This window comes from Frankliniella occidentalis, unplaced genomic scaffold, assembly GCF_000697945.3.
Source record: "Frankliniella occidentalis isolate FOCC.00 unplaced genomic scaffold, Focc_3.1 Scaffold502, whole genome shotgun sequence".
NCBI classification, from domain to species: Eukaryota; Metazoa; Arthropoda; class Insecta; order Thysanoptera; family Thripidae; genus Frankliniella; species Frankliniella occidentalis.
The window spans coordinates 10,257-23,408 of NW_026267620.1; the positions used below are offsets into that span (position 1 = coordinate 10,257).

General features: G+C 39.4%; 2 protein-coding genes across 2 annotated transcripts; both read right to left on the reverse strand.

Annotated features, from left to right (window-relative positions):
* Positions 1-4,867: 4,867 nt before the first annotated feature.
* LOC127751466 (uncharacterized) lies at positions 4,868-5,780 on the reverse strand. Its single transcript, XM_052275061.1, has 4 exons — positions 5,550-5,780; positions 5,269-5,434; positions 5,074-5,194; positions 4,868-4,987 (listed from the first exon to the last, which is right to left on the reverse strand). The coding sequence occupies exons 1-4, from the start codon at positions 5,631-5,633 to the stop codon at positions 4,945-4,947; spliced, it is 414 nt and encodes a 137-aa protein (XP_052131021.1). The 5' UTR covers positions 5,634-5,780; the 3' UTR covers positions 4,868-4,944.
* Positions 5,754-10,887, reverse strand: LOC127751464 (mucin-1-like). Its single transcript, XM_052275060.1, has 10 exons — positions 10,722-10,887; positions 7,875-8,075; positions 7,634-7,801; positions 7,464-7,526; positions 7,291-7,395; positions 6,821-6,910; positions 6,624-6,716; positions 6,391-6,480; positions 6,180-6,275; positions 5,754-6,043 (listed from the first exon to the last, which is right to left on the reverse strand). The coding sequence occupies exons 1-10, from the start codon at positions 10,747-10,749 to the stop codon at positions 5,793-5,795; spliced, it is 1,185 nt and encodes a 394-aa protein (XP_052131020.1). The 5' UTR covers positions 10,750-10,887; the 3' UTR covers positions 5,754-5,792.
* Positions 10,888-13,152: the final 2,265 nt, after the last annotated feature.

Here is a 13,152-nt window from a genome sequence, read left to right on the forward strand (position 1 = left end):
GCGATATCTCACGAAACACTGTTACGCTGCGACGCGCCTGGCATACATCTACCTAGGCCTGCGGCGCTGACACCCGAGTCGGGTAGCGCAAAAATGAACACAAGGATACGGGCCTGTGGCCCGTCAACTTCCCGTCACTTCGACTAAGCATGCATTGTCGTACATTTTTTCGCTTGTTTTCGTCTAAAACTCCGTGTGGCGCCTAAACGGTTAATGATAGAGCGAAACGGACGAAATTTTCGCCCTGCGGGCTCTACTTTGATGAGTTACCCCATAGAAAACATTAAAAAAATATTTTTAAAAAACATCATTTTGGGGACCTGTGGTTTTTGATTTTTTAAAAATCCAATTTTTGAGCTAGAATGCTCTTCTTCGGACTTGATCTGTCTTTTTATGATACAAAACGACCCTGAAAATCCCAGGTCGCTAGCTCAATTCGTTCTCGAGTTATCGTGATGACAGACAGACGGACACGAAACTTTTTGATCATCAGTGGAGTAATAGGCTTCGCTAATCGCTCAGCCAATAATTGATCCAATGACAGACCCCCCTCCTCGGGCCACGGCCAGTCAATTAGAATAGCTTCGTCAGCTAAGTTTTCTTCAACAAAGTCAACAACTGCAGCGTTTTACATCCTTCGCGACAGGTCAATCAAAGCATCGCAATCTTGCCTGCCGCGGTGCTTGCAGTGACAGCTCCTTGTATCTATGCAAGTCCTCCCTATGCCCTCATATAAAATTTTAGTATTATAATCAAACTCAGTAACTGAGTCCTCAGTGGCAAAAAATTGAACTAGTTTCTCAGTAATACTGTTTTCCCCATGTAAATTGAAAAACTCCCTCAGCTTATCAACCGCAGGAATGGGCAACGGTTGGAGTGGGGCTAGCTGGAAGCTAAGATATAGAACCAACTGAGGCGGAAGGGCTGGATAGTCGTTCAGAAACGCCTGAATTGACATTTTGCCGACGAATGGAGTGGGCAGGCAGCAAAGGTACTGTTCTTACCTGAACTCTGTGACGAACGGAGCGAGAGTGTGACACCGGCGTCAGTGGTGCTCGCAAGAAAATTGGAAATGAGAAAAAGAAAAAAAGGAAGAGGAAAGGGAGTGGGGAAAAGAGCGGGAAAGGGCAAGAGCGCCTTCTAGCGTCAACAGAGAGAAGCTGATGGACAAGCTTACGAATTTCTTCAATTCTCCCGTGCTTTTTCGCACTCCCTTCCCTTCCCCCTTTTCCTTCTCTCCTTTCTGCTTTTTCCGAGCACCTCTGACGATGGTGTCACACACACACAGGATTTTTTGACTAAATATCTGAATTGAATTATTCTATTATTTTACTTAAAATTGTACACATGGCATTAAGGAGAATATGCATTGATACCCAAAAGAGGTGTCACTGCTTCACACAATTCGTCAAGCCTGCGACACTTTCATCTTACTTTTAGAATTGTGTGTGCTGCTGTTTACACAGGTCAATGAAGTTATTGCAAATGAAGCTATTTTAATTGATTGCCATGGCAGAAACAATTCATTCCAGTAGCTAATACACAAACAAAATTGCTTACATTAAGAAAAAATTACATTTGTACATACCAATAAGCAAATTTCTTAAGTAAAACGGATTTTACCAAAAGTTTTGCCAAAGCTTCATTTTTGAGATTTAGTGTTTTTGAATTGTTTATTTTTAAAAATCTTTCTTTCGAAAATGGAGTTAAAGTAAGGCTGTCTAGACTTGTCACCCTGGACAATGCCACGAAGGATATGCCAGGAGACAGTTCCCTTTCCTCTCCAATGTTAATGACAGCCTGCAAAATTTTTGACAAAGTTGATCAATATGCATACAAAATACTATGAATAAAATTGTAACAACCTTTATGAGAAAAATACCATAGATAAAGTTAAGCCTTGAGCCTTATGAATGGTGACAGCATTCCCTCCCTCAATCCTACAGCGCGCAGCATTTTACTACTGAATTAAATATAGCCTGATTCTCGTTCTCACTTTGAAAATGCGTGCTATGTTCAGTGCACTAGTTGAATGCTGCACGCTGCAGGATTGAGAGAGGACGAATATGATGCGTTCATAGTTCCAATTACTTTTGTTTTATTCATATTGGTTGATGTTATTAGATTGGTGACATAAGATACTCTTACACAGTGATTGAACTTTAAGCACTCCTCATACTCACCGCCACCAGATTGATCCAAAAGAAACTGAGCTTGTCAAGGCGGGCCGCACGAAAACTTCATTTAACACCTAGAAGATCTTCATTATCCTCTTTCTAATTTAAAAGCTTCTTATTGTACGCAACATGAAGCAGAACCTGCACTCGGGTGCCAAAGCGAGAAAAGGTGAAAAATGCAGCAAGAACTAATTCGTTAATAGTAATAAAAAATATTTTCAATGTTTTTATCAATAGATCAATACAGAATCACTATCTGGGTTTTTTAAATTTTCCCCGAAGCGCGTGAAGCTTTGGAAGAGCGGAGGATAGTGTCGGTACCGGTACGGAAAATTGCTCGGCCCTCCAAACACCTGCTTTGAATATTATGCAATATTTTACAATATTTTATAATTTTCAAATATTATCATTAAAAATATTTCAAAAATTATACGATAATAGGGGGGACCTCCTAGTGAGGGAACCTACCAGAATTTACCCGTGCAGACGTATTGGACATTATTTTAATATGATATCATTTTTTACAGCGAGATAGTTTCCCCTGCTTGTGAGCGCTTGCGGAGCAATTGCTGCGCATACCAGCAACAAGTGCATCATCAGAGAGGGAGTTCACTGAGGCTGGTCACATCTTCCGGCAAAAAAGGCTCAGCTTGGCCCCGGAAACAGCCAACAACATTCTTTTCTGAAATTCTAATGCTCTTACGCGGTTATGAACGTACTCGTAAGTTTCATCTGCTTAATCGTAACCGTAAGTGTAAACCGTAATCGGACTCCAGTTACGATCCTAATCGTAACTTTTAACCGTAACCGGAGCAAATTACGGCCGTAATCGTAAATTCTGGCCGTAACCGTAACCTGAATTTTTGGGTGGGGGGCCAGAGTGGTTATCCCTCCCCTGCCCAGTCCTGCCCTGCCTAGAGGCTTGCTTGGTATCCCTCCTGGAGCAATCTCTAGTTACCGTACCGTAACGGCGTGCTTCTGTTGGTGGAACATCTTGAAGGTGCAGAGACAACAGCTGAGTGAATCCGTCAAGAAGGTCACGAGCTCTACGTTGTCCTCTTGCTCGCCCAGGGCAAAGTACACCATCGGCGGGATTACCGCCGCGAGGAATGTGAACGGCAGCACGTACGAGAATGCGTGCGCGAGCGGCCCGCGGCCCTCAGGCCAGGCGCAGACCATCCGCAGGTAGTGCACCACGACGTCCAGAGCCTGCGCACGCACAAGTACTGCGTTAACGACACGCACACTAAAAGCTTATGAACATTTTTATTCATGGCTTCCTGAGTTCCGTATACGTGCTCTGCTTGCGTATTTTTAGCCTGCTCTTCTGCTTTGTAAAAGATGTACAGCGAGCTCATGCCCTTGCCCTTGTCTGTCTCTTCCCCAAGAAGGACGTGAGCTAGAGGCAGGGGGTGGCAACGCGGCGCTTCGGAGTGACCCCATGCGGTAGCGAGGCCCGGCCCCCCACCCGGCCGGAGCCGGGCGAGCCGCGCCTGACTGCAGCGCTTCAGTAAATTCAACCATATTCGATCAAAACGTCTGAAAAACTATGGCAACGAGTAATGAATCGAAAGGGGAGCAGGTAAGCTACATCTCAGTGTGCCTGCGAACTAGTTTCCGTCGCCCGAAGTGGGTTCAAAGAGCTCTTGAGTTTAAAGAGCATCTTGCTTTGTTAAAATTTCTCCGCGGTTTCGCAACGGATCAAATTTCTGCTGTGCTCTGGTAGAAGTAGTCTAAGTTTGTGAGAGCACTGACTATAAGCGAGGCTGATCGGTCAACAAAGAAGGTTAAAAAACAGTGATTGTTTGAATGGTGTTCGTAGCAACAAAAACTTAACCTAAAATAATGTTGTTAGAACTGAATCTCCAGTTGTCTGAGAGGTAAAAAGGTGTGGGGAATCTATTGGCCAGGTACATTTAAGGGCCAGATCAACCGTTCTTACAGTATGAGAGGCTGAAAAAGTATGAAATAATTGCAAATCTCACTTTACCCTCCCCCCTCCCTTAATACGCCGGTGTGAACAAATTTGTTCATACTGGCGCATTAAAAGATGCGTAAGCAGGGCACGCACACAGAACTCAGTAAGCTATGAATAAGGTTTTACTGAGCGGGTGAGGCGACGGGCTCACCCACTCACAAGGGAAACTTTTCAGGTGTAAATCTCCTTCGTTGAAACTTCGAAAATATGAAGGTCATGCCCTAAGAGAAAATAGACGTCTATTAGATATTTAATAGACATCTACGGCTAGACGTGAATTTGTCTAATAGACGTCTTCGGTAGACGTCTATTAGACCGTCTTGATTGTCTCTATGGAGGCATCTATTAGACGTCTGTCACTAGACGTCTATACTTAGACATACTTAGATATGCATTGGATGTCTATCTACAGACGTCTTATAGACGTCTAGTAGATGTGTAGATAGCTGCCATCAACACGATCTAGTCGACGTCTAAACCGCACTCTACATTTAGTCTTAATAGATGCCTGCGCCGGTGATATTTAGATATGGATAGATGTATCTTATACAAGAGGTCAACCCGTCTAGATTACAGCTAAAGATTGATTTTTTTAAAGATTAATAGTGGAAATATCTTGTATTGTATGTAAAGTAGATGGTTGTATTCAAATTTGTACAAATTGAAATAAATAGATATAAATTAAGCAGTAACTTATTTTTTATTGGTCCTTAATTCATGAGGAGACGTTAAATGATAAATTTACAAATATAAACAATTGTGAGTGTGGACTCACTTTGAGAGGAGACCTCATGCTTGCTGAATTTCATCAGTTTCTGCACGAGGAGTGGATCTAGAACAAAGAGATTTCATGAGGCCGGAAAACATAAAGGCATAAGTAAAATTAAAATGAAGGATGAAAAAGAGAAGTGTACTAACTTCTTCTTGTACTTCTTGAAGTTCTGTCCACCACTACGTTGAGGAGCCAAGCGGAGCCAGTTCTCTGTGGCTAGCTTCATGGACTTGTCTGTGAAGTTCGGATACAATTTTTTCAGAGTAGCTGTAGATTTAAAAACAAAATTAGTAATCAAACAATAAAAAAAGGAATTATGCTTGATCATTAAAAAGTTATACCTGGAAATATTTCCTTATAAAAGCCACTTTCCTTAAAGGCTTTCTTCTTGCCATTAGACCCACAAAGGCTAAATTCTGATGCAAATTTGTTAGAGACTACTGCACCTAATATGTTCCGTGCAGTTCCAGCAAAATTGTCGTCCTTGTATCGTTTAAGCTCTTTGACCTGGTTGAAGATCAGTAATAAATTACTTGCAAAGCTCAATACAGGGGTTGTAAAATTCAAACAAAATTAAAACATGCACATGCATAACAAAAAGTGGAAAGAAAGAGTAAAGTACCAAAGCAGTGGAGTATGTCTTATCTAAAATTTTTTGATGAAAGCTGTCCCACTCAAAAGCATTGTCAGCAGGCAAGCCATACATAAGTTGAGAGTTCGTAGAATTATTAGAATTATTATCTAATTCATTTGGATTATCATTAACATCATCTAACAAGCTGGACCGGGTTGAAATCTGATTTAATTTTAATTTTAGGTGGCATAGGGAGCTGATAAGATATGATTTAAATTCTGAAAAGCAGGGTCATGCATATGTGAAAGCTGAGCAAGCAAGTAAAAGCACAGATTTAAGAAAGTCACTAGAAGAAAAATGGGAAAATAGAAGGTACACACCAACGTTTGTCATGCTTTCTGCCATGGCCATGGTCCTCTCTTTAATTGTTGAGCTAGGTGTCACATTTGATTCCCTGACCCGCTTTCCAGATGTGTCACGACTAATATTTGGATGAGAAAGAGATTCATCCATAGGAGACTCTGCTGACCCATCAGATACCCCTGTAAGAAAGAAAGGAATTATTCCATGTGACCAATAATTAATCTTAACTTCATAATGTATTGAAGTGTGAGAGATATCAGAAGTAGTATTACAAAGACAAAAGAGAGAGAGCTAATACAACTAAAGAGAACTTACCTGCTGCGTGAGGAGGAACTCTTGACCATGCTGCCTGGTCTGAACTATTGAGTACACTGTCATGCACAGGAGACTCTGCTGACTCGCTTGGTATCCCTAAAATATAGAATTGAATTAATCAACAGACTGTTCACCTTGGTAATGTTTCAAAAATGAAAGTGAGATTGCACAACACTTAGCAAATGAAAAGATACATTAAACTTGTTCTTACCTGAGGTACCAGATTTAGAGGTGGAGAAAGGAGTAATGCTCCCTCCTTCGTGTCCATTATTAACAGTTGTAACTGATTTGTCAGCTGTTCCTAAAAAAAGTAAAAAAAAAGAGTTAAACTTTACATTCAAACAATAGTAAGCATCACTTCTTTGGGAATGTTAGAAATGTAAACATCAGTAGTAACATTATAAAAAAAACAATACTAACTAACATTATAATAATAACATTTACCTGAGCAAGAAGGTTGAGCTGAAAGAGTCCTTGAATCCCTATTGGGTTTGTTTGACTGTGCAGGAGACTCTAATGACATCATATTAGGTGTCCCTGAAAAAAGTGAATAACTAGATTACTAAAGTGTTGACGGGAAAAATGAAAGTGCGAAAGCACAACACTTAGGAAATGAAAAGATACATTAAACTTGTTCTTACCTGAGGTACCAGATTTAGAGGTGTAGGAAGGAGTAATGCTTCCTCCTTTGTGTCCATTAGAAACAGTTGGAACTGATTTGTCAGATGTTCCTAAAAAAAGAAAAGAAAAAGAGTTAAACTTTTCATTCAAACAATAGTAAGCATCACTTCTTTAGGGAATGTTAGAAATGTAAACATCAGTAGAAACATAAAAAAAAAAACAATCCTAACTAAGATTTAGCAACACTTAGCAAATGAAAAGATACATTAAACTTGTTCTTACCTGAGGTACCAGATTTAGAGGTGGAGAAAGGAGTAATGCTCCCTCCTTCGTGTCCATTATTAACAGTTGTAACTGATTTGTCAGCTGTTCCTAAAAAAAAAAAAAAAAGAGTTAAACTTTACATTTAAACAATAGTAAGCATCACTTGAGTAATGTAGAGAGTTAAAAACAATGATCAGTTTAGTCAAGAAAATCCCCTTATGCTGACCTGAGTTTGATCTACGAAGGGAGGAAGGAGTATTTGCCAGAGTGGAACTAGGCGAAGAGTGCGGACTGGGAGGAAAGGAGAGACGCTCAAACTCTCCATCAATTTCTGAAAGAGAAAAATAAATATCACAAAGGAGAAACTATCAGAGATTCAGATTTAAAAAATATAATTACCTGATGTATTAGATTCTATACTTTCATTCAGGTTAAGTGGTGCTTCACTATTACTTGATGAAACTGCATTGAATCAAACAGTCAAAATTAATCATAAATGAAATGGGTAAAACCCAGTTACAAGGAAAAAAGTTTTAAAAAATTGATTAAATAGAATACTGTTCACTTACGAGTCTTAACTGATTGAAATTTGGGGAGTTTTGGAATGAAACATTCATCGTCTTCAACTTTTCTTTTTCTCAGCTGCCGATTAGGTCCACAAGCAGCATCTGACTGCAAATCAGTGTCAGATTTTTCTTCTGCCTCCTTCAGCTTGGATCTGACGTAGGGGAAGTTAGCTGTGCACAAAAAAGAACCAAAATTAAGATAGGAATGTTATATTTGAATGGCAATAGTGTGATGACAACTTACAGTTCTTGATTCTGATTCGCTGGATGACAGCTTCTTTCCAGTGTCCCTGGGGTTCAATAAGTTGACGAATAGCTTTATCCCATGCGTTCTGATCCAAGTCATCGGCCCAATGGGGCCAGGCACAGGTACACCCATCATCTGCTAACCAGTTACTTGGTATGATTTGTGGCCCTTCACTGAAGTCAACCAGGTGGTAGCTCACTGTAACAGAAGAGAAAAATATTTAAAAACATGTTTCAGCATAACACAAGACAGGTTAAACTAGTCTATACCTATGATGATGTATGTAGCATTGGTACAACCAGAAATCCTCTTTTAAATGGCATCCGGTAGCATTTACAATATATATTTTCAACAGGCCATGACTTAAAGTGTCTGTCTAAGGTAAAGACCTCATAAATTTCCAGCTCACTAGAGTTAATAGGACTGGTATATGCATTGTCTTTATATCTAAATTTCTTCCCAATGACAACCATAGCTTTAGTGATACTACAAACAGCAAAATTGAATACCAAGATAACGGATTTGTCTTCTAACATACAACAATTATTGGCATTTGATTTTGCATTTAAAGTATAGTTTGCAGGGAGCTGGCAGACAGAATATTGTGGTGCAGAGGTGGATGCTGTCAGAGGACCATTAGAATGGATGCGGCTGAAGGTTGGACTGCTTGATTTTTCTTTCATCCATGGCTTTTGAATCTTTCCAGCCTGTTCTGCTTCTATGAACCGATTCACTAATTGTTGTAATGGTTTATCTCCTTTTCTCATCATTTTCTTCAACACTTGTAAAAAATTTTCAAATTTGAAAGCACTAAAAGAATCCAGAGGTCCAAAGTTCAGCACATCAATTGGCAGATGAATCAAACCATGTATGTTGTGGCTCACATATTCCTTGCCATATAATCTAGCAAAGGTGTGGACCCAGAAGACCAATAGCTCCTGTACATATAGAGCATGTTCTTTACAAAGTTGTGGATGTGCCAACATGTAAATCGCAACATGCAATCCAAGGAAGTGTTCATATACATCATCACGCAGAGTGCCACGGAAAATAAGAATGCCTGTGTATAAAAGCATTTGACGATACTCTGTTCCTTTATATCTCTTTAAGAATTTGAGGGACCTTGGCTTTCGTGCAAACTCGTAGGGAGCCCATGATGATATAGAGATAAGCTTCTCGGAAATCTTTTGAAGTTGGGCTTTGGACAGTCTTACTCTGAGAGGTCCACTTACCCACATGTACATCATCTTACGCAAAGCCCCCAACAGGACCAAATGTAAATAATCAAGGACTACGGATGAGACAAGATCAAAGCCAGGAATTTCTGCAAGGATAGTGTTGCCTTTGTGATAATCTTTTTGACTTTGACTTCTAAAATTTTCATCAGTTCTTAAGACAACATCAAGTTTAGGGTATGACATCCTCCTACCAAACATCTTTCCTGTTGTCTGACATTTTGTGCATCCAACAGTTGCATTATGACCCATAACATTCAAAATAAATGCCTTGGCTGGAGCATCACAGATAGCCAGGGTCAGACGAACAGTTATGGGTCTCCCTTCAACATAAAATCCTTGAGACAGGTGTAAAATTTCATCAATAAAATCTCGAAGATATAAATAGTGATCAGCTGGCTTTTCATTGCCATGGTATACACCAGCTAATACCACATTATCAGAGTCATTAAAATAGCAGAGTATTGGCCAAAAACAACTGCCAGATGATTTAGAGATAGGTAAACCATCCACTCCAAAGGTAATATTCACTTCAGTCACTTTAGTTGCCTTTACATAAGATTCTAAATCCTTGGTTATGCCTCTGTGCCAATACTGACCCGGGGAAACAGGTTTGAGAGTTGTTACCATTGGAGTGCGTAGAAGTGTCTTTGCACACTTGGGAAAATTCCCAAAACCATATCTACGGTAAAATGTTAAAAGACCTGATATCTGCTTATGGTTTAATTTCAAATCTAGAGCCAGAGACTTAAAATCTTCTTCAAGTTCAGTATAAGAGGGCGTTTCCTCCTCACTATCACTGTCACTATCAGAACACTCGGATACAGAGCTGTTATCTAAGTCAGGATCACATTTGCCACAATGTACGCACTTCTCATCCCCTTCAATGTGGGCACAAGTGTCACAACCAACACAAACGCAATCAATACAATCATCACAGTCATGTATAACCAAACCAAAGTCTTCAGTTCCAAAACTTTCGAACAGATCAACATTGTCTTCAAGATTAGTTGCATGTTGTGAAATGGAAAGGTCATGATTAGGAGACAAATGTCCACTTAGACCAGGACTGACAGATTCAGAGGTCTCAGCTCTTAAAACAGCATCGTCAGAAAGTAAAATAGAAACTTCAGTAGACAGATCAATAGACTGATGGATATCGCGTTGCTGAGAGTTCAGACTGTCGGGCACACTAACAGATGGCATCCAAGAATTTAATTCTTGAAGTAAAGATTTCTCCCCTCTTCTTCTTACTGATCTGTGCGAGTTGCTCCAGCATTTTCTCTTTGCACTCATCGTGAAAAACAAAGCGGGATGCCAACAAAAGTCTGAATGTAAGGTCTTCTAACTTTGACTTCAAAAAAGGTTCATCACGACCAAACACTAGTTCTGCAACACGATTAGCGGCCGGGCATGCCCGCGCGGTCAAAAAGCAAGCAGCAGACTGACATACTTCTGCTGACACGACCCTTTTTTGAATAATAGTTTACATGAACAACCATGTGCACAGAAAGCTATGGGAAACCTAACCCTACCGGGGCAGTGGACCGGCCAACCCAAGGAATGCATTCCTACCTACTAATTTCCTAGTGAAATGCCCTTTACTTACATTGGTTATCGACGCTTATGAACGGCATCGCAAATAATTGTTGAAATATCAATCAACAAGTTGCGAGCAACGAAATAACGTCGAAAGACAATTCGCTATGTCTCAGCTCTGGCGAAACTCTGACACTGCTGACACCTGTAGCCTTCTATATAGATGAGTGACGAGATACAACACCTCGGCAGGTTAGCCAACCACAAACTGAAAATAATGGTAAAAAGATTATTGGAGATTAAAGGGATTGAACGCAACAGAACTCTAAACGACTCAAAACATACTCACCCTTTTCAAAATAAATCTGAATTGGAATTTTTCTAAGACAGTGTGTGTAAAGCATACTCAATGCTCAATACATCCATGTTGGCTATCCTTCCTAGCAGAAAGCCCTCTTTCTCCGTTTGTTGTCTTTTGATTTTCATTTTCAGTACTTTAAATAAATAATATTATTTTAGTCTTTTTTTCATCAATGCAACAGGAATTTTGTGAGATGGTAAGCAATCTAACCTGAAGTAAATGTGCCAACAATATATTTCATGATATGGTAAACAATAATCTTTTAAAAGGACCTCCAATGCTACTATATCTGTTTTAATTTGATTAGTTGATTTATTCTCATCTATTACTGCTTTGTATGATGTACTGTGTCCTTTGATGTTGTTTTGTGTTTATTAATAAAATGACAACATTGTACATGTCTGTTCAATAAACAACCCATCCTATAAGTGTAAATTGTTCAGTTGAAAATACTTATTTGATTAGTGAGCTTAACCCATATTAATGGCAAGTCTTACTATGCTCTACCAAACAACTAGCTTGTTAGTTCTCAATAGGAGCCATCCACGTTCACTGCTTCAAAGAGATTAGCCATTGACAAATCATCTTCAACATCAGTCAATTATTGACAGCTAAGAATTATGCATCATGTAGAGATTCAATACTGCTTCACCCATGCGTTAGGTTAACCTAAGCCATATATATATATAATTATAACAAAAAAATTATTTGTATCAATAACCTTTATTTTTATAAATCAACCATGTCAAAGTACATTTTCTATAACCAGTGTAGCACAAATCGAATCTTATGGATATGTTTTGGAAACTGGAACCAGTTGGAAATATGACAAAGCAGGTAGTCCGAGACTCAGAGATAATTACCGAACTGAATAGATGTTATTTGTCTTTCTCGACAGTTCGATTTGAGAGAAAAAAAATCGGGCAAGAGTTCATTTAAAAGAGGTGTGAAATAACTTAATCAAGTCCACACCACATGTCAAATTACATATATTTTTAAAGAAAATTTTTGTACATTACATTTAAATTATGAAACCAGAATAACTTGCCTAAGCCTCTATCAAAATGAGACATGTCAATTGCAATTTCATGTTCATTTAGCCTCAATTAATTAATGAAATATCTCATAATTCTAATGAGCTTCTTGGCCATGAAAAGTTCTGCACTTTACCAAAAATTGTTAACTAGATCAATTCAGATTTACCTCAAGTTCATCAACATCAGATTGGTCAGCAATGTGTCCCACCACTTAAAATATATTCATAAAGATTTCATGTCAGCTTCTGATTCTGAAAAATGTACATTATTACAAGTTGCGTACCATGTACTTATTCTTTAAATTTCTTTCTGACTTGAATGTTTTCACATTGCGTAAACGAAAGACTTATCTCAAACATCATACATAATTGTATTCTCAAGTTAAAAAAGTGAAACATGCAGTATTAAGGTCATTTTCTTTATATAAAATAAGACAAAGTGTAAAATACAATAGGAAACACATTATAACATAGAAACAGGGGATTAAAATTCAATCGAACGGTTCAGTATACACTCAAGGCGCCCTTCATGAAGTTCAGTCGGCTTGAAAGGTCCATGTCGCACCCCATACTCTCCAGCAGAAAGCTTGGCATCATCCGATGTACCTAAACATAAATGAGCCTTAAAGTCATATATGATAGGTAAATCCCATTATGCCTGTAAGGACTGAACAGCTAACATACCTCCTACTCCCCACACAAATGCTAACTCGAGCCTTCCTGTGCAGTTCCTGCGAAGAAGCACAACTTCTCCAGGGACTACGCCTGGCCACTGACCATTGGGAATGAATGTGCACTCAAGTTCACGATTACTAAACCAATGTGAAACTATATACATGCTGAAACAAAGATAATGTTACAAATCCTAGAATGTTTTTGAACAGTTTTTTTTTCTTTGGTGTGACTTGGTACTTACATGCCGGTCGCTGGAACTCAGATGACGGGTGAGACCGTCGAATTTGACAACACGTACAGATGTCTGACAATATTAGCACCCACACAATGTGCGGCACATCTGACTTCCAGACTTCACTGCACCCAACACGCGACGGCTCGGCTCGGCTCGGGCTCGGAGAAAGGAAGGAAAGGAGGGGCGGGGGAGGG

Bases quoted from the DNA above. Each gene is read 5' to 3' on its own strand.
- LOC127751466 (XM_052275061.1), bottom strand. From the start codon at position 5,633: ATGTATGGCTTGCCTGCTGACAATGCTTTTGAGTGGGACAGCTTTCAT. The intron at 5,195-5,268 runs GTATAACTTTTT...TTAAATCTACAG, and splicing joins TTATAAGGAAATATTTCCAG to CTACTCTGAAAAAATTGTAT. The intron at 4,988-5,073 runs GTTAGTACACTT...TCTTTGTTCTAG, and splicing joins TTCAAGAAGTACAAGAAGAA to ATCCACTCCTCGTGCAGAAA.
- LOC127751464 (XM_052275060.1), bottom strand. From the start codon at position 10,749: ATGCCGTTCATAAGCGTCGATAACCAAT. The intron at 6,717-6,820 runs GTAAGAACAAGT...CACTTTTTTCAG, and splicing joins CTCTAAATCTGGTACCTCAG to GGACACCTAATATGATGTCA. The intron at 6,044-6,179 runs GTAAGTTCTCTT...TCTTTCTTACAG, and splicing joins AGTTCCTCCTCACGCAGCAG to GGGTATCTGATGGGTCAGCA.